Here is a 27,008-nt window from a genome sequence, read left to right as displayed (position 1 = left end):
TGAGGGGAGCCATGTTACGGGATCATCTAATTCTTGCCCCAGACCACTTTTTCAGCTGACTAAACACTACTTTGCACCTTGTCACCACCAGGGAAGCCTTAGTCAGGGTTAGTGTGCCTCCTATTAAGAAATACATTCCTCCTCTCAACTGCACAGGCAGATCTCAGAATCCAGATGTTCACAGAGGACCCATCCTGGATGTGTAGGTTTCCTGCAGGCTATTTCTTTGTACTTTTGACAAAAACAGAATAGATTATTCTAGAGATAGAAGAAAAATTCTCTCTCAGGAAAGTGGTCTTCAGTAGAACAACTACAAAATTCCTTCAGTTTTCTATCAATAGCATGCAAGTATTTTCAGTATAGCTCAGTATTGTATGTGAGGTAAATTGTATATGGAAACAAAGAAAAAAATTACCTTGGTTAAATTTAATAAAATTTTAATAAAAAATATTAATAAAAATTTAGCCAATTTAGCTAGCAGTCTCTCATTTTTAGTGGTTTTAGTGGTGGTGGTGGTATTGAATTGTTGTGGTTTTGTTCAGTTCGTTTGGTCTGGGGTTTGTTTGTTTTTTGGTTTGTTTTTTTTTTTTTACATTCTGTACCTCAGGAGTTAGAAAGAAAGGATGAGGACTGGAAATAAAAATCCAAAGTAGTGTCATAGAATAGGGGATCATCTTTCCTATGAAATAAGAAAATTGTTGAGTAGGTCTGCTTTTGCTTAGCTGTGTAATCTTATCCCAAGATGATTGAGATCTGTATGCCTCAAACTGCCTTGAAGCCATATAAGTTCTTAAGCAGAAACTGTGAGGTCAAGAAGGGATTCATTTTTGGTGAGATAATTGCAACCCCCTTAGAGATTAGAGAGTCTACAGGCACTTCTCAAGATACAACATCTTTCAAATGTCTGTGCCATTTGATTGAGTTCAAATGATCCTGAAGGTGAGTTTGCACAGAACTCCCCACATCTCCAACTTAAATTTATCTTTACATTTTTAACTTTTAACTTATGAAGACAGCAATGCACTTACTTTGGTAAGTCGCTTCTGTATTGTCTGGCCTTGTTTCAGTCTGGAGAAGTAGTGGTAATAGAGTGACACATAAGTCATGATGGATCTCTCATCTGGATAGGGCACAGCCACATCCTCAGCATCAAGCAGTTTGCTGATTCCAAGCTCTTTCTCAGCAACATCAAAGGCATTGTTCAGGTTTTTAATGGGCTGGTCCTGCCTCAGTGAGCTATAGTGGATAAGATCAGGCCTGGGCAAGGAGAAGAACAGGACATGGAGGGGAAGAAAGATTTATGTTTGTTATAAGTTCTTTCCAATTATAAACTATAAACTGTTTATTAGACTAAGGAATGTGAGATTAACACTGAAATTACTTTGACCCTGAACTTCATTCAAGAACATTGTCCCTTTCCTACATAAGGAAAGAAAATTGCCCTTTATGAAATTGAAGTACCACTCCCAGCAAATCTCTGCTCTTCACTAATTTATCCTCTTCAGTGATGTGTGAAAACCAAAGCCCACTGGAGGGGCAGTTCTGAAAAGGGAGGTGACTCCCAGCTTGAGAAGTTAAAGAATCCCACTGTGGCATCCTGTATAAGAAGTAGCAGAACAGTTAATGGACAAAGAAATGTTCAAGATTCTCTCATAGGTAGTTTCTCTCTCCTGCTTTGGGCTGTTTTCTTCACACTTCTTCAAAGGGACAGAGAAGGGAGAAAGAACGAGACTGTGAAGTTGCTTGCTCTGTTACAATTGAACCAGAAGCAATACATGCTCACAAAGTTCATACGCTAAAACCAGTCCCTAAAAGAGTAACTTTAGAAAAAGAGCATTGTTCAGACATGTGATATTCCCTTGGAAATTCACTGTTATGCCCAGCTAAAGGAACAACAAAGCAGGAGCTTTTGGTCCTCCCTTTCTTAGAGAGAGAATACCCATCTAAGAAAGAGTCTTTAGTGAGAAAGGGCAGAGAGAATTTGACAGTTTCTTGACAAAAAATTGTAATTCATACCCTAGAACAACTTGTGCCAGAGCAATGAGCAATTCTATCTGAACTGATCCATCAGATCTTACCTGTGAGCATGTATGAGTGCATTGAAGGCCAGCCCATCACTCCAACTTCTGGAGAAGTCCTTCACATTTACGTTGGAATAGCTGGCAGTTTTATGCTGACACCAGAGTAGTAAGGCTTCGTTGGCAAACAGAACATCAGCTCTGCCTCCAAATTCTTCCTGTTAAGAGAAATCGGCTTGAAAGATATATGGAAGTAGCATCAGTGAGTTTACACTTAGGTTCACGAAGACCACTTTGTGTTAATTTTGTCCTATTTACAAATCTGCCCAAAGTCATAACTTGCAGACTGTAACTGACATAAACGTAGAAAGATTTAAGATGAAAATAGAAGTTTTATACTAAAATAAAAACAAATTGAATGAACTCAGAGATTATAAAGTGAAATGAGGTTGTTAAAAAACTTTTAAAATTTTCTCTTCTCTAAGGTTTGCAGAAATCAGGTGGAAAACAAAGCTCAGTTTGTGAAGTAGGACTCAAAACCAAAATATGATGCATTCAGGTCTAATGTGAGAAACTGTTAACTTTGATTTCATGATACCTTCATAGATTCTTATTTTTCAGGTACTTAGACTACATGTTAAATAATTTTCAAAAGCATATATTTCTTCAGAGAAGAAAAGGATGCAGCATGCAACTCAAATCTAGATAGAATTGTTGACAGAGAAACACTTTCTGAAGTCAAAAGTCAATAAAAAAATCAGTAGAAGAACATGAATATCCTATCTATCTCCACATTACTGTGTTCAATCTCTTTGCAAAACTATGAAGTGGAAGTGGATTCAATAGCTATTAGAAATTGCTGGATGAGTAACTGGATAATAAGACCTGCATGATCAAAGCAATCAGGAAACATTATGAAAGTGGTCCTTGCTGGCCCAAAACTCTCTCTGAAATGCTCTGATCAGACAAAAAGACAAAGATACAGTTTTACCTTATCAAGTTTGATAGACGAAATCTGAAATCTAAGTATGATGATCCAGATAAGTCCTAGGATTAAGGTTCTGTCACCATCTACGATATTCTCAGGACCAATCACTTTTACTTGTACCTGCTAATAAACCAACATCTGTTCAGCATAATAACACTCATGTCCAGTGCTCAGTGTAACAAACTGTTATTGAAAAGGGTGTTCAGGTGTTTTTTTAAGGAAACAGGTTTTATGTTTATGTCTCTTCATTGGTCCACAGACCTGCAAGCTCCCATGTTCACACCCTAGCCATCATGTGCACCAAGGATGAGTTTCAGCAAAAGCCTGGGAAAAGGATGGTGGTCTCAAAGATTTAAAGTTCCTACATGTGTTTTGAAAACTGGTGGTTAAGGAGAGGAAAGAAACAGAATTCAATGCTCCTTTCTTCCAAAGAAGAGGGACATTAGCTGTTTATAAATGATGTTACTCAAATAATAAAGAAATTCAAATCTGATGAGGTTTTTTTTTTCCTTTTAATAAGACCCCTATCTTCAAAGAGTATCTTATTGTTTATTAAAGGGGGAAACTATAATGAACATAATACTATATTTACTTAATAACATCCATAAACTGTTGTGATCTCTAATATCAATATTAACTTACCTTGGATTTCAGAAATGAAATGGCTTTGCTGTTGTTCTCTAAAAAATGCACTCTCATAGTTCCCCGGCTTGGTTTGGGCAAAACTTCTCCCGAGAGCAGCTCCAGGAGTTTCATGAGAGAGATGCCATCTTTCAAGTCTGTGTAAATATCTTCTAACTCAACCTTCACCTGTGAAGAGCAGTCAGACAATACAGACTCTGGCTTAATGACTGGCACACAGAACCCTCTATTTCTAAAAATAAACAACATTTTCTTGCTGTTTCACTGAGTCTTCTGTATGACAGTGCCTATATGCAAGGAGTGGTGAATCTTAATTCAGAAAAGAAATGAATTTATGAAAGTAGGTTGAAGCAAAAAAAGCAGCAACAACCCAACAAAAACACAAACCCACAACTGAGCAAATAAAGAAAAAAATATGAGATTTTGAAAAATAAAAACATCCGAGCATTTGCAAAATCTAACATTTTGGAAGCGCTGACATTTTTTATTTCAGTTCAAATTAATATTTTCATTTTTTTATTCTGACCAATGTATTTCATTTAAAAATAGAGCTGATGATCCCATTCAATGACTTGATTTTTACTCCATAGTTTCAACAAAATTTGTCACATCCTGCTTAGACGTGTGCTACCACCTGGAGTCTCCATACTTTTTGCCAGAGTCTAACACTAAGTGAAAGATTAAGATCTTCTACAAAAATGTGTTTCATTGCTGCCAGTAGTGAGGTCACCCAGTGCTTAGGTGATACAACATGACATAGTGTGTACTCTGACCGAACAAGAACTTGCCTTGGGTGTTTCCTTTTGGCCTTATGCCATTTGCCATCTAGAAGTGACATTAAAATCATACTACACACCTAACAATAATTTACTGTGATTCTAGACTTTTGGTAAATAATCATTTTGTCTTCAGGGAAGAAAAAACTAAAGTAGTATATTTTTTAATTCAGAGAATAGTTACATGTTAGGGGGAAAACAGGACAGATAACAGACATGTGCTTTTTAATTCCTGACCAAACATTAATCAGTTTAGGAGATCTTTTCACCAGGGAAAGAAAACACTGAAAGTGTAAAGTAAAAGCAACTCAGAGGGTCTTGAAGTCTGTACTGTGTGTGGAACAAGAATTTACAACTTTATCTGACTGATTATCTCCACAAACCCTCTCCCTGCTTAGTTGCCAACTTTGGGTTTTTACATATTAAACAAACTTAAAATTCCGCCTATGGTATATTACAATAAAAAAAGTTAAAGTTTTTATATTCTGTGACACTTCTATAAATGAATAACAGTTCCATTTAAACTTGTAAAGAGACATACTTCATATATCTGCTTTATGCCTCACTCAGCAGTAGTTTTAATAGCTTTGTTGCGTCATCCTTCTCATAAAGATACGAGTAACACGTTGCTTAACAAATTCAATCTAATAGCATTCTTAGTGCTAAAGTAGTCAACAATATAACTTGGAACACTGCAGTGTCCTGTAGTATGATCCAATCACGTTACAGTGTGTATTGGAAAGCTGAGACTACATTGCCAGGAAGACCTAGATAAGCTCTCCGTGTCTGCACGTCTCTTACCATATATGGTTTGGAAAGCTCTCTCAGGCTTTTTCCCCCCATGTTTTTATGATACATGAACAAGTACATTGCAGGAAGTTAAGACTCATATTTTAATCTTTGAACTTGAAGGCATTTTTAAAATGAGAAATTATTTATCTATGGATAAACAGAAGTAATTTCCGACACCATAGAAACCTAACTTTCTGCAGGTGACAAAATCAAAATGTGTTTTGCATTTGTTTTCTCCAGTTAAGAAAAATAAGTTTGAGTTTATTTTGCTCTGCAGCTGCCATTGTACCAATCACAAATTTAAAACATTACACTGAAAAACTCCATCAGGACTCTGCCTGGTGTCCTCAAGGTCCATTTTCATGACTATCATCTACAGTCTGTAGAAAAGAAAATTTGGTTTGGATGATGTCATTCCCTACTGTGCCACAGCTACCTCATTTGTGCTTTGAAATGAGCTTATCTGCAGTAAGTCTGGAGACTTGGAATATGTTGGAGTTACCTTGCACACCCAAATAGCCTGCACACTAATTCTGAAGATTTTTGGAAGTCTGAGAGTTACTGAAAACAAACTGGTCTGTACTTGCATGGCAGTATATCTGAAACTGCTAGAATTGAAGCTACTCTTTCAGAGGTATTGAGCAGCAGCTCAAGTTGAACTGATAAGGAAAAGCAGAAATTTTATTTTTTGGCCAGGAAATTAAGAACTGAGAATTGTTTGGGGAAATGCAAACATTTGCAGATACTTAACAGGAAAAAGAAACAAATAAGGAGCTTCCTCTGAGAGGATCACCAATATACAATGGACATCACATTATGATAGGCTTATACATTCTACAAAAATGAATCTTGATTTTAGAGAAGACTGCTAACATGAACAATGGAGACAGATGTGAGGTAAAAGATACAGGCTGTAGGACTCCAGTTAGTCAAAGCTTTCCTTGCTTGCCTATATGTATAGTGCCAACACTCAAGAAAAAACAAATGTTAAAAACAACATAAAAAAGAATACAGTGGGTGAAATAAAATAAAAACAAACCAAAAGAATCTCCAGATTGAAGGAGTTACCTACATTATTCCTGGAGAAGACATTGTTAATCCAGTTGGTAAAGGTTTTCTTTTGCATGGACATACGCTGCTCCTGCAGCTTTTTGATATGATCTTTTTCATATTCGGTACCCATGGTCATCTAGGAAGTTAGAAACCTCAGTGGCGTGCTGAGTGATGAAGAGATCTACCAGGTCACCTACAAAAAACAGTCACACACCCAGTGTATATAGGAAATCCAGCACCAACAGGCATAGGATTCAATACCACACCCAGTAGAATACTTTCCTTCTGCTTGTACTTTGCACTTGAATGTCACTACCTTTATTCTTAACTTACTTGCATTCACACTTTTAAAATACATCTCTTGTTCAGGATGAAAATGTGACATGTATCTGTGTAGGCTTACTTTCTTGCTCTCAATCTCCACTCATGAGGGCAGAGTTCCCATGAGGACCACCATGATATGCAAGCCATCAATAACTTTCTTGGGTGTGCTTGAAGCACATGACAGAGAACTGACCTTAGACCCCATTAGAAAGAGAAATCTGCAAATCACTTCCAATCCAGTACTTGAAAGTGTGTTATGTTCTCTGAGGACTGGTTGAGATTCTGCTGTTGGTTTTCAAATTACAGTACTTCCAACAGAAATCAAAGAGCTTCTTAGAAAGGAAATGGAACCAACTTGTTTCTTTCCTCTTGTGAGTTCAGTTTTTGCATATGTATCACTGTAATGATAGAGACACATAATCATATCATACATAATCATATTAACAAGGTCCGAGGTTGGATGTCAGGAAGTAGTATTCCTCTTCCCTAGGCTGTCACAGACTTGTATGCCTCATCCATGCTGAATATTTGGAGAGATTTGAAACAAGGAGTCTTCCCTTTAGAGTCTGTGATACAATAAACTGGATTTCAGCTCATGTGAGCAACTCTTCTGAAGTCACTTGGCTTATGTAGTAAATCTGCAACAGCAGTGACCTTGCTGTCATGAATGCAAGACAATAACTTTAAAAAAAATAGTCAGTTTAAGATCCACAGCTACAGACACCTTTAGTGACCAAACATCATCTGATTGAACTACTGCCACAATTGTAAGTTTTATCTGGATAACAGCCTGGCTCCAAAACCAAGAAACCTGTTGTAGTGGTGGGAGAGTGTTTAATTAAATTAAATCAGAAATGTTCCCTGTATTGGTAAATGATTATCATAAGACAGATTTGTAATAGATTATCCGCATTGTCAGGATGTAAAAGCAGTGCTTATAGCCAAAACTGGTTATAATGGTACATTACAGAAAAAAAATACTGCTGTCAACCCACTGCAAAGAGATAAGGGAATGAAAAATTAAAACCTCTGACAAACTGTGGCAGTGTGGAGCAGGGTGACCTGCTTCCCAAAATTCCAAGTCTGTTTTGCAAAGGCCAAGTTCTGAGCTATTCTGGGCTTTCTACCCTTTAAATCCATAAAGCATAAAATACTGGAAAAAAGACATTATGTGTCCTAGCATGAGAAGACTGCAATAGGGAACTAGCAACAGCAGCCACTGCAAATGGGAAATTGCTTGCCTGATAGTTTTCTGTGCTCTGATAAGTATAAAGAATTTTGCCATTTTACAGTATGGAAAGGTATGGAAAATGCAGAAGCAATCATTAGTTACTGTGTTTTTTATTACTGTTTTTTGGGGCAGATGTTTCTTAACCCCCAGTGCTTGACTTCTGCAAAACAGCAACAGCATTGAAGCCTGATAGTTCAGCAATAACATGGGAAAGGATCATGACTATAAATAAAAACCTAATGAAAGGAATAATTTAGCAAAGTTTGAAATAGAATTACAGAGAGATCACCACAACACTTTCTTATCTGGTGGTCTGGTTCAGCTCTGCCTGCTTTCTCCATTTGTAATAACCCCTATAGTTAACCCACATCATTTGTGAATTTGCCAAATGGTTCTCAGAATATCTGCAGGCTCCTTTTCTTTATTTTTTTAAAGTGTTTTTATCCAAGCAACACAGTCATGCTGAATAATAACAGTAATGGTTCCATTTAGGTGCAAAGGAAGCTTATTTGTTGAGCTACCATCTCACTTAACAGCTCACCTGTTTCATTAAATTAAATCATATATGTTCCCTGCATTGGTAAATGATTATCAGAAGACAGATTGGTAATAGATTATCTGCATTGTCAGGATGTAAAAGCAGTGCTTATAGCCAAAACTGGCTATAATGGTACATTACAGGAAAAAAAATAAATCAAAGAACGTGAAAGAAATTGCACTTACTCAGGTTTGGAAAAAGTCCTTCCTGACATTCAGCAGCTGGTCTTTCTAAAGAATGACTTCTACTACATCCACTCCTACATTCACCTCACTGTTTTCATGAAAAGTAACCTTTGATTTCAGGAAGAGAGAGCAAATATTTATGATCTACCTATGAACCTTTCATCTGATCTGAAGGAAATAACCCATCAGAACACAATGAATAAAGGTTGCCACAGGCGTTGTTCAATTCTTATGCTCAAAAATAATATATAAACTGCACCAAAATTGCTATAAACCAGTGAAAAATCATCCAGGTTCTGATGTTTTGATAAAGAGCATCTTTCACAATTGCATTACAGGCTCTGCCTGATCACAGGTTGCTTTTCTAAAGGAATTCTTACCTGGAAAAGTGAACCTGACAATGGAGTCTGAAAATCAAAGTACAGCAGAGAGTACAAAGATCAGAGTAATATCCAAGTGGTTAAATTTGGATACAGGAAATGAAAAGGTCAAACATCAGGAATTTGCTCAGCACTCAGCACAGGTTTGAGGAAGCTTTTGTTCGCAGATATCTGCTGCTGGCAGGGTAAACTGGAGTCAAGTTGGAAATGCCAGCCGATTCCAAAGTTTATTATTGATAGACTTTCATTATAACAAAAGGGAAGATAATTCTGGTGACTTATATAGATAGCAGTGAGTCCTTTCTGTCACTTACAAGGTTGCATAAGTACGGAACAGAGATACCTGGCATCATTGCCAGAAACCACAGAGCTGCTGCTGGGAACCACTGCTAGAAAATAGGTAGACATCTGAAATCAGAAGCTGTAAGTAAAGACATCCAGCTGAGAGATGAGGTAAGGGAATAGCAGTTTTTTCCCTTCTGGCGAGTGTAGTTTAGTTAGCATCCAAAAGGGACAGGAGGGAACACATAAGAAGAAATGAACAACCCCCCAAAACTCAATACAGATAAAACTTGAGATCAGCAGAATCTATGTCTTCATATGCACCCCAGAGAAATGTCATACATAGCATTAAATAAAACAGCTAAAAATAAAAAAATTGAATACTTATGTTACAGCTATTTCTCAAAATATTCCCCTCAAATTATTGGACTCATATCCTGGACTAACCAATTAATATAACGTAATACGATAGAGTGTATTGTATGACAATGTATGGAATGCATTGTAATACAATGTAACTAATACAATGTAATTCTTAACTATCATTAATTGAGGATAGGAGGACAGGAGAAAAGAGATACAAATTCAGCAGCTGTTTACATCTCTTCCGCAAGTTTATTGCCTGTTTGTAATGCCAATCTTTTCTGTCTTGCTTTTTGCAGAGCCACAGAATTGGCCAGGTAGGAAGGGATCACAGTGGATCATCTGGTCAAACCTCCCTGCCTAAGCACGGTCATCCCAGAGCACATGGCACAGGATTGCGTCCAGATGATTCTGAATATCTCCAGTGAGGGAGATTCCACAACCTCTCTGGGCAACCTGTTCCAGTGCTCACTCACCTGCACAGTAAAGAAGTTCTTTTCATGTTTAGGTGGAACTTCTTGTGCACCAGTTTCTGCCTGTTGCTTCTTGTTCTGTTGCCTGGTACAACCGAGAAGAGCCTGGTTCTATCCTCTTGCCACCCACCCTACAGATATTTATACATATTAATGAGGTCCCCTCCAGTTGATTGTTCTCAAAGTTGAACAGGCCCAGGTCCCTCAGCCTTTTGTTGTAAGAGACATGCTCCAGACCCTTGACCAACTTAGTTACTCTCCACTGGACCTGCTCCAGGAGCTCCATGTCTCTCTTGTTCTGAGGAGCCCAGATCTGGACACAATACTCCAAATGTGGCGTCACCAGGACTGAGTAGAGAGGCAGGATCACCTCCCTCAACCTGCTGGCAATGCTCTTTCTAATGCATCTCAGAATTCCATTGGCCTTTTTGGCCACAAGAGCACTGCTGGCTCAAGGCTGGGTTTTTTTGTCCAGCAGGACCTCCAGATCCTTCTCTACACAGAACTGCTTACTGCTTACAGTCAGACCCCAGTCTGTACTGGTGCAGGGGGTTATTCTTCCCCAGGTGCAGGACCCTGCATTTGCCCTTGTAGAATTTCAGATGGTTCTTTTCTGCCCATCTCTCCAACCTGTTGAGGTGTCTCTGAAGGGCTGCACAGTCCTCTGGGGTATCGGCCACTCCTTCCAGTTTTGTACCATCAGTGAACCTCCTGAGGAGACATTTGCCCCTTCATCAAAGTCACTGATGAACAAGTTAAACAACACTGGGCCCAGTACAGAACCTTGAGGGACACCACTAGTGACAGGTCTCCAACTAGACCTTGTACCACTAATCACAACCATCTGGAATCTGCCACTCTGCCAGTTTTCAATGCATCCCACTATCCAGTCATCCAACCCACACTTCTTGAAGTTGCCTATGAGGATTTCATGAGTGACAATGTAGAAAGCCTTGCTGATGTCCAGGTAGACAGGATCCACTATTAACTTTTAGTTACTTAGATTCTTATAAAGGTAGGATTGTAGGCTGTCAGTTTAAATCCGGCACAGGTTGGCTAGGTTGTGTGTGTTGGGAAAATGTCCTCGCTCCTTTCATATAGAAGGCAGAGGACCAGTAGGTGAATTGCCCTGGATGCAGGCACTTCTCCCTATTGCAAGTTAATTATTACCTATATGATTAAATGTTCAAATCACTGTATGCTTTTTATGACAAAAGACAATCAGAGATATGGTATAAAATTTCACTACCTTCTGAATATCCATCTGAAGTTCAAAGTTAAATGGTGGACACTTATGTGACAGTGATAAATAAAACCATTTCATCAGTTATTTATATCCTAACAAAGTAAGAGGAACGGCAAAACAATATTTGTGTGCAGTTTCCCAGAGGGATCTGGGAAGAGGAGCCTTGCCACTGACCTCAGGAAGAAGAGCCTAAAGAGTACCCTTTTCTTGCCTTGTTTTCAGCCCAAAGTGGTTCTCCTCGATGGCAGTAGCGTTTTCTTGTTTTTAACAAGAAGGACCCTGATGTAGGATTCCTCTCTGCAAAGTAGCAGTCACATAAGACTGTTAGGGTTTTTAACACGTTTTCTTATCTGCCCACAATCTTCTGCTAAAGAGGGAAACAGAGACTGTGGAGATCAAACAGATCTTGTGCAGAAGCAGCCTGGTTTGCAGTTCCAAAATTCCTCTGCCCCTAGCCCTTCCTCCACTGCTCCTCTGCTCCTGGCAACACCATGTAAATCAAAGAGGGACATGACACTTCCTTTCTATCTATTTGATTTTTTTTTTTTTTAAATATTATCACTGTCCTACTCTCACAGCATGCGAATTCCCAGTTGCTCTCTAAGATGGAAAGAAATGTTTAATCCCCCAGTCATAAAGAGCATAAAAGCGACAGTCACAGGACTCATAGAGGGCTGCAGATGCTGAGTTTGCTGCTTCCACTCCCATCCTTCCCACCCCTGACCTGAGTGAGGGTTGATCACCATGAGCTTTCCCACGGCATCCCTGGCTCTGTTCTCCAGGCAGCAGCACTGGCTTTGCCCCAATCATTGCCCTTGCCCACTGGGATGGAGGAGTCTGCCAGAGAAGAATACATTTATACAGTTGGGTGCAGATGCCTTCACGTGCCAAAGTATCCCTATTGAAGGCCATTTGCATCTAACTGTCCTATAACTTAACGTGTCCTTCATGAGCAAAGCCAGCTCCGATTTAAAAGCCATGCTCTTGCAGAGGGCTGTGTTTATTCACATGGTTCAGGTGAGAGGTTTGGCATAGCCCATCACCCTCTGTTATGTATGCTTCACATACACACTGTTCTGAAGGTATGTGAAAATCCCCAAATCTCAAAGAAAATAAGCATGTTAAGTGCAAACACGTGCACGACAGCTCAGCCCTCTATCCCCTACTATGTCTCCAGCCATGTTGCTTCCATGTAAGAGTCTCAAAACAACAAACATATGGATACTGACTCTGTGGGGTAGAATGGCAGCCTCCTCTCAGAGCTACAGTCTTGTAGCCCACAGTGTGCCAAGTAAGTACAGAAAATAGCCTGCTGCCTGGGGCCAGCACCCTGGGTCCCACAGGTGGCCCCCCGCCCCTCCCCGCCACCACCCTCCTCAGGTCTTCAAACAGCTGATGTTGAGTCTTGTCAAGACAAGGTGGACACAGGTGAGAAGAACTATAATCCCAGAATATTTCATAACCACATCTTGAATTACTCCTAATCTTCAACCTCATTGTGGCACAGTGGAACTATATCTTGGATACTGAGAACACCAGAGAGGAGCAGATAGTAATTATTGCAAGAAGCTGTTCACTCATTTGGGATACTAAGGCTAAAGAAAAGTTAGGGAGTTAGTCAAAAGCATCTTAGGAGAGGCATGGCAACCTCCAGCTCAGTATGCACAAATTCCTGCTTTCACAGGCCTCTCAGCTGAACTTTGTCCCAAAATAGCCAAATACTTCTCTCAGCTTTTTTCCCCTCGAAGGACTTGATCTCACCACCCCCAGGCACCCCCTTCCCCTGCCCACTACATACCTGCCTTGCCAGTACTGCTGTCACCAGTTGCCCTGGGGTGCCACCCACCCAGAGGCAGGGGGGTCCATGGTGGATGGAGTTCTAGCTTCTCTTAAAGCTGAACTCTGCCTGGGAGGATTTAAACCAGCATCCCAAGATGCTGGGTTGTTATAAACCTCAGCCTCCCCATGCTCTAGTCTAAACTAGAAGTTGCTTTTCTCTTTGAATAGTTGGCTAGCAGTGACATGACATCAACAGGGAGCAGAATTCAAGCAGAACAGTCGAATTACATCATCCAAACGAACTGGAGCCCCTTGCTGCATTTGAAAAAGAGGACAGCTTAAAGCAAAATCAGATGGATTTATTTTTCCTGCCATGAAGAAGTTCAGTCATCTTTTTGAAACAGAAAATATACATTTGCTTGTTTAGTCATGAGTTAAAGACATTTTCTCCTTGGAGCTGTTTATATTATCTTGAAATTTCCCTTCTGCTTCTGAACCTGAAATAGTTAACATAAGAGCTTCAAAGGCTTTGTCCAATCAACACATGGGACAAAGGACTTTCAGTCTCTTTCCATTTCATACAAACATAGATAAAAGGTTTCAAGTGACAGAATAGCCTTAATATTTTGAACATCAAACTGAAAATGTGCCTTAGAAATCACTGTTGTCAATGCCAGATCTAACCACTGTATTTTTATCATATGATTCAGATGTTTCCATTTCTTTTTCATTGCTACTAAGGAAGACCACCGCATAAGGGTGAAAATTCTCCTTCACAACTCTATTTTACGGGATTGTTTGTATACTGTAGTCATAAATCAATTAGCTCTGTTGAAGAAACAAAACTGTGAGATTTGCATGGATTGGCTCCCAGCACCCTTAGTGTCAGAGCACTGCACCCTACCCAGAGAGACACCGCACACCATGGTGTGCTCTCAGGTTTTGGTCCCCCACTGCCCTGAGCAGCAGACTACTGATTGCAATCACAGCTCTCTCCCAGCCCAGCCATCCCAGTTTCAATGTGAAGGTGTCCCAGTCATGTGGAATGACTGAAGGTAGTTGGCAAAAGTGTTGTATAAACAGTCAACTGCATGTTTCAGCAGTTCCTTGTTTAAAACATTTAAGAAATGGTAATCATAGAAATTTTACGGTACATCTGAAATACAGCATCTGGTGAGAGATATGTAGCATTCATGAGCTACTTTCACTACAGTGAAATTGTCAGAGCCCCAGACTTAAGTGGAATATGGGTTGCTGAGCTAGCAACACCTTGGAAAGAACATGGACAAGTTCCAGCTGAGAGAGAACAGGTGGGAGAACAAGTTAGACCCGGTATTAGTGAGTTTTATTGGACCAGCAAGTAACTGAGTCCACAGTCTATCACCACGTACAAATCTGTGCCAGCATGAAGTCCAGCAGAAAAAGGGAGAGGAATCTCCCTCAATACCATGGTTTCCATCCATATTTTTTTCCTCAGAGGTCAGAAAAGCTGCATAAATAGATACAAGACTTCTGAACATTATTTGTGAAAAACAACCTCTTCCTCTTGACTTGTGTTTTGATCACAACAAGTGTTTGCTGGGTTTGGGTATTTATTTCCAGCTTATTGCCATGAGTCCTGAGCGAAGGAAGGCACCTTCAGCAGATGCATTTGTTCATCTGTCTAAGCAAGGCAAGGCAGGCGAGCCCAAGGGCCCAGCTTTCAAAATGTTCTGTACCATATGGCAGAGCCTTGGATCGTCTGCTCCAAAGCTCTTACAAATATACCACACACGGAAGCAAATAAAGTCTGGAGAAACTAAGTGGCACAGTAGTACTCTTATTTTTCAAGCTTAGTACCCCCACGGAAGTTACAACAGAAGTGTTTCACAGTTTAAGGGTGCCAAATATTGGAAGCAACAATTACCACAGAACTTACACACTGGTAGCGTGGACATTTGTCTTCTTTTCCTATTGTCCAAATATAAGCCTGTGGATTAGAGAACAGCTATGAAGTGTGCTGTAAATTTTTCAAAGTCTGAAATATCTTGTAAATGGAGTATGTAAAACAACACTCTTAAAAAAAACAACCCTCCATCTCCAAAACCCATTAAAACCTCATCTTCTTCAGATTATTTCTGACTTTCATAAGGAGTAGTTCAAACAAGTCATTGTGATTCAACAGCTATGTAGCCTTCCAGAAACCCATAATGTGTTGTTTGCACGTGAAACACTTGCTTTCATGTGACATATGGCATGACCATCAAGAGCCTAACAGCCTAGCTTGCCAACACTGCTACATATGAACTCTGCAGCAACTGAAATTTGACAGCAGTAGGAGCAATAGTTAATAGTTAATCTGTAGCATCCTGACGGCACAGGTTTATCCTTGGAGATGACTCAAGTAAACTATATGGACATGGGAGAAGGAGAGGGGTGGGAGGAATTAATTTAAGCACAACATTACAGTGAATGTTCTACTGATATAACTGGTTATCCTTAAGTAGTAGGTAGCATGGTGTGGAAGACGTCCTTGGATTTTTTGGGACAAATAGCTACTATGCCTACAAGTCTTAAGTAGCAGGATTGCAAAATTCAAGCGACCGAAAGATTATTTCCAGAAAGAAGCATACAAAAGAAAATATCCAGTAGTTCAATATTAGTTTATTAAAGTAGCAATTTTTATCGCCACTTTCTAAAAATGAATACAAAGCATATTAAAATATATTACAGTATCTGCAAAAGAATTTATTGTGTAATAAAAGTGCAATAATAATGAACTTACAACTTTGTATGCCTAGCTGGACAAACCGAAGCACACTGCACAGACCAAGCCTTTCCTCAAATATTACAGTGCCTTTGAAGTGAAAGCAGTATTTAACAACAATATTAGAAAAGGTGAGCATGTGAAACAGAAAATGAAGTTCATGTTCATTCTCTCAGTGCTAAGTTACACATACCCATCAAACCATACACTTCAAACTCTGCTTGAGGTCCAACAATTTAAAGAGCCACCAAAATGAGTGCACATTGTGAAGGGAGGGAAGTGACAAAAAGATGAGGGTGAATTTCAAGTGCTGGTGATGAACAATGCTGAAAGCCAGGGACCAAAATCCTGCTGCTTTGAGATCAGGTTCCACACAAATCCACACCATCCCCAACTAACAACTGGGACCTCACCCTGACAGAAATCTTCGTAAACTCACTGATTTCAAGCTGTCACAGCTTTAAAGGTGTCCTATACTGTTGTTAGGAGTGGTAGTCCCACATTTTCTGTTTCAGTCTACAACAAAAAACTCCTAATTTTCCTGGGAAGAGAACTGTTGAAACTATTGAACACTGAAAATTATAACTGTGTTGTGGAATAGTTGGAAGAAGAGGTAAAAGCAGCAGTTTCTACTTTGGCTTATGGTAGTAGACTACATCAGTGAGCAATGATTTCACAGGACAAACTACTGAGAGTTTCCAACGATCTTGCAGAAAACTAAAATCCTAAGCATAAAATGGCCAACAAATCCAACATCCTCATCTCTCTTCATCAAATATTAGTAACAAACTAAATACCACAGATTACCTTGTACTTCTGTTACCACTAACTACTTAGAGCATAATGTCACGAGAGAAAGCAATCCTGCTCACTTCTCGTGCTTCTAACACAGATTCAACTAACCCCACAAAATGTTATCCAAACAGCTGTGTGTGGTTGGTTTAGCTAACTGAATGGGCTTGGAGAATCCAAAAAGCCAGACAGCCAGCAAGGCAAATGGGGTAGGCCCATGGATTTGCAAGGAGGTAGTGAGAAAAGAGATCCCTTCCCCTGAGCAACAGCAACCTATTATATGAGTTTAGTTGTGCAAGAAAGTGCTGTTTAAAGTTCACATGAAATGTACTTTATTCCTATCAACTAAGTACAATGCTAGTTCACTACACCATACACCTAGAAATACATTCATGTAGCTCTGCATGACAACAGTGAAACACTTCTATTCCTCCAGACAGTCAGAGAAAATCCGCCTCTACTCCTATACATTTCTTCATACTTTCCCCTTCCATATTCTACAGGAAAACAAAGCAAAATATTACAACCTCATCTAGGCAAAATATTTTAACTTACCAAATGATGTATTTCAATTTGTCTGCCTCAAGACCAAGTTAGCATACTGTCACGGAGACTGAGGAAAAGGCTGTGTTCTCCATTTTACTACCAATAAAACTAGAAAAATAAAACCACTGAAACTATCCTGCTCTTCTCACTGAAGGAGTGTATTTCTACTGGCATAGGATCACATAGCTCCAATGTGTTTGGAGCATCACCCCTGGAAGCTACACATGGTGGGAACTCAAACATTGGTTCATCCCTGTAACCCTGTGCTGCTGCAAACCAAGGTAAGGCAGTCGCAAGATCAGCAAGTTCCCAGACCCTCTCAGCTTTGCCTACACTACAGCAGTCACATACACAAGCCTGCATTCTTTCTCCTGGTGGTCTCCTTCTTAAGGTAGTCAACAGCACTAAGCTGGTGAACAGTGTATACACTTGTTACCGACTGCAGACACTACCCACAAACATGCATACATTACTACTTCCACTTTTTTTTTTCTTAACACCTGCAATATCTATAGACTACTTTTTGTTCAGTCAAAAATAAATTACATAGAAAACAGTTACTCTGCAGATGTACAGTCAGACAGGCAGACTCAGGGTCATGTTTTACATCTCTGCTAAAGTGCACAGAGAGGCACTAAGGTTAATTTGGCTCCTAATTTAGATCTAAGAGAAATAAAGCTGGTATGCTTGAATGATAGGAAAACCACAAAAGAATAATAAAAAAAAATCAAGTCCTCAAGAACTATGCCAGGACATCCTTGATACAGGCCCAGAAGCCTGGCAAGGTAAAGGTGTTCTTCTGCCATTCCTTAAAATAGCTTCATTGTTTTCCCATGGTAGAGCCCTGGTAAAATTCATTTCACATCAGAACAGAACAGATGCAGAAGGATAAGAGGTCCAGAAATATCTGAAGTTATAATAAATCTGACTGACAACCTACAAATATACGATTTGAAAAAAGAAGCTGAAGCTTCTCTTAGATCACCTACAAATCTGAACACAGAAGTGTGACTAAAACCTTAACTGGGAGACAACATTCAAATTACTTCCCTCCCTACCCCTACTGCAAGTATGCTTTTTACATTGCTCTGTCTCAGAAGGCACTATTGCTGCCACTTACCACTGAGACTCAATGAAAAGTACAGTACCTTTGATGTATAGGGTATTTCATACTACAAATGGAATACAAGTCAATTCCTTCTCCTGGAGCAGAATTGACTGCCAAGTTTGATTTTTGAAAAGAACTGGCCCTCCCTGAAAGACTCAAGTTCACAGGGCCAAAAATCTGCATTCTTTTAAAGTACTGATAAAAATCAGTTTTAAGCAGATAATAAGTTCAACTTTGACTGTGTTGTTAGAAAATTAATGTTTATTAAGCATCTATTCCTTTCATGGATTGTTTTGAATACACGAATAATATCTGGAGGGATAAGTCTATCATTTATTACAGTCAATGTAATGATTCCTGTTAGCCTCCCCATCCTTCAAATTTGCCAGCACAGGAATCAAATCTCTTTTTTGTTGTTGTCAGCTACATGTTGGCAAAAGAAATTGTTAAAAACTTTCTTAAATATATAATATACTGAAAAATACAGACATAACTGTATAATTACCTGTAAATAGAAGTTAAATACCACTGAAAATTTCCCGAGATAATTTGATGTGCTTTGAAGGGGCTGACCTTAAGCAATCCGCAAGTGAGACTTGATTTCAATGCAAACATAATTTTTTTTTTTTTAGCTTATACAAAAACATCCTGCTTTCACTTTGAACCATTCAGGAATTTGTTGTCTGCAGAGCAGCTAAACTGAAACCTCAAAGAAAATTCTCAGTCCCAGGAACAAACAAGATTCAGTTCTTATACTGATAATACTGAATATATAGTGCTGTGTAAAACTGAAGAAGCTGTTCTTCAGACAAAAAGACACACTGACAGATTGAAAGAATAATTTTAGTACACTGCAGTTCTAGCTAGAGTCAGTAAAGTTTTAAAACAAGTCTGCTCATATTCTGAGCACTTAAAAGACTTCCCCATCACTCTTCTTTCTCTAGCCCCTATAATACAATAAAAAGAAAAAAATAAAATTTCCTTTTATATCAGCCTTTCCTTAGACTGTAGAGATGCTGACACCCAATTGACGTCTAAAGTACATTTTTAGCATATAAATGTTCCTTGCATAGGCAGGTGAATTTAACACATTGAGTTTCCTTGCACTATTTAGAATAATTTGGAGAAACTTATGGTTGATAAGTATTTAGGACTGGTGAAGGTCAGCAACTTTTATACATGGTCTTTTCTGCTTTGTGATTACATAAGCAGCAAGACATGGACACAAGACTATAAAAACATTTTCACCATATGATAGAGCTATATAAGGCACTTGTGATAAGCATGTCTGAGTGAAGATCAGCAGGGACAGCTACACGAATGTTTCCTTGCTACCATGCTTCTAATTTCAGTAGCTTGCCTGAAATGTGCTGTGAGATTTAAGGATCTAAGCCTAATTTCAAATTTTGGTGGTTTCCACACATTTGTTGAGAGATTTTCAAAACCCACATTCTTCTCCTTGTGTTGTTCATTCTGCTGTCTGGAAAGGTTTCCTGTGAGATGGTGGCACCAGGTGGGAAGGTAGCGTGCCAGGCAATTCATACCCATCCAGTTTAATCTTGATGAGATGTTTTGCTAATGCAAACTCTTCATCATCCAACATCCCATCGCCATCGCAGTCTGCAAGTTTCCAGATCTTCCCCAAGACACTATTGGGTAGTTTGGAAGTCACCATCTCCTTCTTTGCACTAATCCCAGATATTTTGCCATTGATTGGTGACAGAGTGTAGAAAATCTCATCGTAAGCAGGTTTATCTTTGGCAACAACCCATTCGTCTTCATCAGCTCCTTCCTTAGCACCTTCTCCATATCCGTGGCCAAAAGGTCCTGCCATGGTGCCATCAAATGCCCCACCATGTACCATCTCTGTGGGCATATTGCTCTCCTCCTGTCTGATTAGGTTCATCAGGGAGGCAATTTTGTTGGCCAGCATGTTATCTACAGCTTCGATTAGCTTCGGTTTCAAAGAATGAAATTTAGTGAAGTCACAGTTCTCCAACAGCTCCTGTGAATGACAGATTTCAGTGACAGAAGTTAGAAACATTTCCAATACATTGAAAAGTTAACAGATTATTTTAATTTGAAGTTCATTCTTTAATCTTTTGAAGTGTTTCCATAACTGAAATTTCTCTTGAAGGAGAAACAAAACTGATCCATGTGTATCATACATCCAATAGACTAATCGAACACACTAAGACAATTTTGCACCAGTGTGTGAGTTTGTCTATTAAATTACATTTACAATACAATTTTCAAAATGACAATGCATAAAACCACAGCAGTTGATGAATATTACCCAGCAACTTTCCACTTGGTGATTTTATTCCAAACATCAAAGAAAACATGTAAGTAAATCCTCAGTCCTGTTAGCACTTATGCAAGTGTTTAAAGTTAAAAATAAAAGCAAAAGTTTGCAGGATTGATCTGATTTTATGATTAAACTTCTTGTTTGTAGTTAGGTCAGGAAGAAGTGTCCTTTACCAACACGGAAAAACTGAGTTGGGCTAACAGCAGCACTGTTATAGTAGCACTGCCAGAACTCATGAAGTCATACGGTCCCTGCAGAGTTTGTGGAGTTTCATCTTTTACATAAACTACTAAGTGCAGTGAGATGTTTAACTAGGTGATATGTACTATTCCAACATAAGCCCAAGTATGTTTTACACCAGAGTGTTGGGAAATTAAAAATCTTTTAGGCAATTATTAAACTATTTCTACATGCAAAACGCTTGCCAGGAAGAGAAAGTTACAGTGGAAACTGTTAGAAAAGACCCAAACACCACCACCAGCCCACACCCTTCCTTAAAATGGTGTTATGCTGCTTTAACAAATCACATCTGTCATCTCAGGGAGCTGTTCCCACGCATATAAAAATGACAATGACATGAACCCAACAAACCTGAAGCACAGGCTGAAAACTGTCATCCAACAACTATCACTGTGTTCAGGTGACATACACAGTCGCCTGATTTATACTGATCAGTATAAATTTATGTTGTGCAATAAATCTTAGGAAGCAAAGGTCAAACTTCCTGTTTGTTTTGGCACAATTTTGTTTTCTCACAATTTTGCTTGTTATTACAGAAGTGACTGATCTCTCCTGCATATATTTGCTGCCATCTGCTGCTGAGGCTTAAGCAACACAAATTCTAAGTTTGAAAGAGTTTCATTCAAATTTTGTCTCAATGTACTAACTTCTCATTCTCCCATTTTGCATCACAAAGAAAAGCAGCAAGGGAAGAAACAGTCAACTTTTGCCACAGAATCCCCTTTTGAAGTCTAATTAAAAAAAAAACCTAGATAAAATACATCTTGCGCATCATCTATAATTTAGTATTTCATGGCAATAGTTGATTCCCAAGTTAAATAGTTTAGTTCATGAAAGAAACTTGGGTGTTGCTATAGACAAATTAATCAGCCAATCATCATTCTTGATGATTAGCTATGAAGTGTACCACATATACTATCAGAATGATACACAGCATCACTCTGGAAAACATTCTTCAACACACTCATGACTACTCCATGGTCAGACCAAACTGCAGGCTCCTGATGTCTTGTTCTTCTGCTTCGAAGTTGAATTATCTTCCAATTCAAAAGCCATTTAAGAAGTCTATGATCTGAGATCCAAAAATTGCAAACTGAGGCTTGAGGAATAAATTGGAAAGCATTGTTAACACATTAGCCGTTCTTCCCTAGGATACTCTCCAAAGAGCTCATCTCAAATCAGAGGATAGAAAAAGGCAAGAAAGTGACAGAAAGCTGGTTATAAGCCTGCAGAAAGCTCAAAAGAGGAAGAGATAAAAGGTATTTAAAATTAACAGCAAGTATAAACCAAGAACTTCTGTCTCCCTCCTTTGTAGAATACAAGCTTAACAGGACAGGAAACAAGTGAAAGACCATTTTCAAAAGCGACATATTTTAAGTTGGACTTTTCTGGTAACACGCTGCCTTTATTACTTACCGGCAAACAGTGCCAGTAAGAGCAGGAACAGAGTAGGGGAAAATGAACTTGTGACTAAGGATAAATATGTGATAGGATTACAAATATTATATACATAACCACATTTAGGATGCGAAACAAGAATGAGCTTAACCTACAAGTGTTCACTGCCATTTTATTTGCACAAGACCTCTAGTACTATCTGCCATAAGGGACTAAACACTGACTAAAAGGACAGAAGGTCAGATTCCTTATGACAATTTCCGTAGTCCTTTATCAGTGAATGCACACTAAGAAAGTTATTGATCTTTTTTTTTTGGATTCTGCACTGCTTCCAAGTCACTCTAATCCCTTAACATACACATGACCCACTTCAACTGCTCTATTGCTGAAGACTCTGAGGTATAACGCTGAGATACTCTGCCCTACCTTTTTCCAACTTGGCACTCCTGTTAGAAAGTTAGAGTACAATTCCACTGAAATAATACTATCATCTTACCTGCATTTTCTTGACTTCAGGGAAGTCCCCTGCTGAGATATGGTATTCCCTTTGCAGTTGGATGTAGATCTCTGGCAATCTGTTGATCAGTTCCTTCTTCTTGTTCTCTTTTCCAAATACAGAGGGCATCTCTTTTTTCAGATAGCTGATGATATAAGCATGAACCTAAGAAGAAGCAAAGCTAAAATCAAGCCAACTGTTTACCTACACTTCACAATACCGTCGTTCACTCAGGTCACAAAAAGAAACAGAAACATGTTTCCCTAAATCAGCTCAAGGAGAAGAAATTATCACATACTGTTTCTGGAACTTTGTGTTTACATCAACTAGCTTTTGCTGCTTTCAGCATTCCTTGGAGGGCCAAAGAGAAAGGAAACCCATTTAAAAGAAATACAGATGCACAGTTGCAGTTTTAAGAACCATGGTACAGCATGGTACAACAGAGAGAGAAAAAGCAAGGCCCCAAACACCTGACACTATACATGGAGCTCCAACCATATTGGTCCATCTGTCTCAGTGCTAGAGATTTGTAACTCATTTGTCTTCCCAGCTGTTGTGGGAATCAATGGGATAATTCCAAAAATAATCCAAGTATGTTAAATGGCAGGGCTATCTATTTGAAGTGGTATTGTAATCCTACCTATTTACTCACAGAAAAGTGAGTGCCTGTAGTCTATACACATGCAGCCACCTATGTAGATGACAGACCAGTCAGTATACTACAGGAACAGCACGCAATGGCTGCCTTGCAAAGCCTTAGGGAGAAAAGTAGAGTCTTTTCAGCATATAAGGAAATACATTAATTTAGGATAACAAGTCTTTAAACACATTGATACTGGCAGAGTTCTTAGAGCTTCCTATCTGCCATGATTGAGACAATCCAACATTGCCATCCAAACATCCGTCCTGCCCATGCACCCTCCTACCTTTATCCTTAACTATTCATCTCACCTCCCTTCCCATTCTCCCACAACTTTTCACCACCAAAAGGATCTACTTAGCCACACAGTGAGTGATCAGGTCCAGAAGAGAAAGAGTGGTTGCACTTCTTAACTGAGGTGAGTTCACTTATCCAGCTCGTTGTGTGGTCAGTTATACTTGTTTTGCACATAAGAGTGAAGGCACAAGAGCAGTCTTCTTTTAGAAGCAAAGTACGACTATCACAGCTTGATATTACCAAACTCCTTTCCTAAGCTCTGACCTGGCCAGGACCACTAAAGACAAATGACCTCCACAACAGGATGCCTTTACAGAACTCGTGTCCTTCTTCATTTAAAAAGGATGCAGCTGTTCACAAAAAGAAGTTACTTAGAATTTTCACATGCACAGAAGAAAAATATTAAAAAGAAAAATGTCCAGCACACTGGTGAGCAATAAAAAGTTGACATTTTGAAGATGGGGAAGACAAACTACCCTTAAAAAGCATCAGTAAAACAAGTGACTGCTTAGATGTGGTGGAAGTATAATACTTAATACCTACCAAACCATGACAGAATGTGTATTATAGTATTCTATATAAACCTTACACAATCTGCACATGGCAATTCTCTCCCATTCATTTCCTTATTTATTTAGGAGGAAACTGGGGGAAAAAAAATCTTTGGTTTTCAATAAAAATTATTTAAGCAGTTTCTATTTGCACACCCAAAATAAGCATAAAATCATGAAATTTTCTAAGAGGATAGATATAATTATTTCTCCATAATGACAGAATGGATTCAATAAAGACATTTCTAAGTTTATAAATAATTGTAAGTAATTTTATGAACCTTATGTCCAAAATAATGCTTCTACCAAAACCAGAAAAGTATGTTTATAATTCACAAGCACTAACAGTTTCACATGTGTACGCTTAGTGGCCTAAGGTCTGCCAGTATGCACATGTGTTTCTTGTAGATAAGAACAGTTCCCATCTTTAAAATGGGATAGTGAGTCACAAGACTTAAAAAAGAAAAAAAAAAAAGGCAAAAAGCCTAATGCTCAAATTTGACAGCATATTAAGAGTTTGCTTTTGTTTCTAGTCACTGTACAAGTTTTAGAAGAGATTAAGAACAGGGTAGCATAGAAATAGGGCAAAAAAAGCCATCCATGCAATGCTGTAAAAAAAGATTTCTGAGTGTCTGTACTTTTGAGTTCAGTTTTGAAGATAAAAAGACATCGCTGGAAGGATTACATTGCTGCTTTCCTGCAGATAAACAGTTTATTCCCCTTCTGCAGCTGTCTAATTAGCATTTCCCTACGAGCATTGTATTTTGTATTCATGTTTATCCATTTTTATTTTACGTTTCATAGAAACACTAAAAATTATTCAATTGATGCTCTTTCAATGCCAAAACAATTGTAACAATTGAAAACAAAAAGCTGCCAACAACAGGCACAAAACAAACTGAGATTAGAGCAACTTTTAAGACAACATCATTGTGATTTTAAACGGAATTTTCAAAGAAGCATCTTCTACTAGGTGCCCCTATAGCACAAGCCACAAAAAAGAAAAAAAAAGTGTATCATCATATTCAGAAAGTCAAATAAGCCAACACAGGAAATGGTGCATATCATGAAACAACTATTTATGTATCAATGTAATTGCAAGCCCTCTTCGTTTTTGCTTCGAAGTCCACATGGAAATGTGTTCTAAGACAACTGCATTAACTCAAACTCACATTCTGTTTGATAACTGCACAGAAAATTGGAATTCCTGTTTGCTACCAGCAGTTTTCTCTCTAAGTATTTCTGAAGTTAGTTTTCCTTTGTTTCCATTTTTCCAAATGCCAAATTTTGTTTTTTGAGCTTTTCAAAACAACAAACAGCTTGGCAGTTCTTTTAACTATTATCCTAACAGCAGCTACAGTATTACAAAAACTCACTCCAGAATCAGAAAAAAAGGCTTGAAAAAGTGACAATTCAATCCATTTGCTACAAACACATAGTTACTAGAGAAAGATTAGGAAGGCTGAGAAAGGACACAATCAAAGAGCAGTAGAGATTGCTCATTCAATTAATTTAGTTTTCTTTTCTTTTCTTACCTTTGCAAGTCTTGCCCTTTTAATGAGATCATTGAGTTTCCTCACAGCAGCCTTCTGTGGGAGACTCTGGATATCCTTGAAAAGATCCTGTGCCTCAGCTTCAAAGAGTCTTCGATTCTCTGTGTTTCGGAGAGGGTGGGCCCAGAAGGAGCCAATGTAGACCCGCAGGACCTCTGGTGTGTCTATCACCTTTCCCAAGGACCACATGAGTGCACCATAGACCCTCATCAGCTGCTGTGTGTCCACTTGGTCAGCCTTATTAAGCACCACTCGAATCTTGTCATCCTGACCCCGGAATGACTTAATAGCCTCTGAAAACTCATCAGATATATCCAGCTTATGGGCATCAAAAAGCAGGATGATGCGGTCGACCCTCTCAGCAAACCATTGGAGGACTTGGCAGAAGTCATAGCCTGAAGGAAGAAAACACTATTACAGTCCTACCATTCAGAAAAGCAAGAGAAGGTAGGGCTGGAGATAGAGAACAAGGTGATCATAGCCTCTACCTGGGGTAAAAGAGGAGATGGACCACCAGAAGGACAGTATCTGCAGACAATGAGATCAGGACAACTGTATCTCGCATTTCCTTAGACCAGTTCATACTACTACCAGCTTTTGTTTTTATCACTGCCCTTCTTTTGACCTTGCCACCCATCTCTTATGTCACTCTTTTGTGCTGTTGGAAGCTATTGTCTCACACCCATGTTTGCCTTCCCCCAGAAGTTCTGGCTCTAGCAGAGCACCCAAGCTACACAGGATTGTGGGCCTCTTATCACAGTCTCTCTTTATCACTACTAATGTTGGCCACTTCGGTAGCACTTCTTATCAGAACTAAGAAGGAAAAAATGGTGCAGATGCAGCACTCCAATGCAAGTCAGCAACCAGAAATATTAGGATTTTAAAAGCATGTCCAAACTCATCTCTCCTTGCATTACATCACTTGCTGCTATTTCTGCCACAGCAGACTCAAAAATACAATTTACACGCAACATGATTGCACTGCTGATGGCCTTGAGGACATGACAGATTACAGAACATGAGCAATGACCTCTCTGATCATCTAAAACAAGCTTTATCATGTTCTAAAGGAAAGCCTATTCAAAGTACCTGTCTAAATGCTTTTATAAGTGCAGCTGGTACCTAATTCACACAACAAACAGTATCCAGGAACTCCTTATTCAAAAGTGACACATCTAATCTGCAGTCACCACCGGTGATGTGGCATTGGGCTTAGCATGGATGTGACTCATCCTGTATGAGTAAGGAACAGCAAAGTATGAG

General features: G+C 39.0%; 2 protein-coding genes across 2 annotated transcripts in view; both read right to left on the bottom strand.

Annotated features, from left to right (window-relative positions):
* The window catches only part of SPTBN5 (spectrin beta, non-erythrocytic 5), a 94,685-nt gene extending 88,280 nt beyond the window's left edge, over positions 1-6,405 (bottom strand). Inside the window, exons 1-5 of the mRNA XM_027642475.1 lie at positions 6,289-6,405; positions 3,649-3,816; positions 3,010-3,126; positions 2,079-2,236; positions 1,029-1,257 (exon numbers count right to left, since the gene is read on the bottom strand). Coding sequence (XP_027498276.1) covers positions 1,029-1,257; positions 2,079-2,236; positions 3,010-3,126; positions 3,649-3,816; positions 6,289-6,405 — 789 coding nt within the window. The remainder of the gene's footprint in view (positions 1-1,028; positions 1,258-2,078; positions 2,237-3,009; positions 3,127-3,648; positions 3,817-6,288) is intronic.
* A 9,288-nt stretch (positions 6,406-15,693) lies between these two features.
* EHD4 (EH domain containing 4) overlaps positions 15,694-27,008 on the bottom strand; it is a 30,010-nt gene continuing 18,695 nt past the window's right edge. Inside the window, exons 4-6 of the mRNA XM_027642278.1 lie at positions 25,728-26,140; positions 22,705-22,869; positions 15,694-20,267 (exon numbers count right to left, since the gene is read on the bottom strand). Of these exons, the coding sequence (XP_027498079.1) occupies positions 19,731-20,267; positions 22,705-22,869; positions 25,728-26,140 (1,115 nt within the window). The 3' untranslated portion in view covers positions 15,694-19,730. The remainder of the gene's footprint in view (positions 20,268-22,704; positions 22,870-25,727; positions 26,141-27,008) is intronic.

The sequence above is a fragment of the Corapipo altera genome, unplaced genomic scaffold (genome assembly GCF_003945725.1).
Source record: "Corapipo altera isolate COAL_440 unplaced genomic scaffold, ASM394572v1 23b, whole genome shotgun sequence".
In the NCBI taxonomy this organism is placed as follows: Eukaryota; Metazoa; Chordata; class Aves; order Passeriformes; family Pipridae; genus Corapipo; species Corapipo altera.
This window is presented reverse-complemented; position numbering and strand designations above follow the sequence as displayed.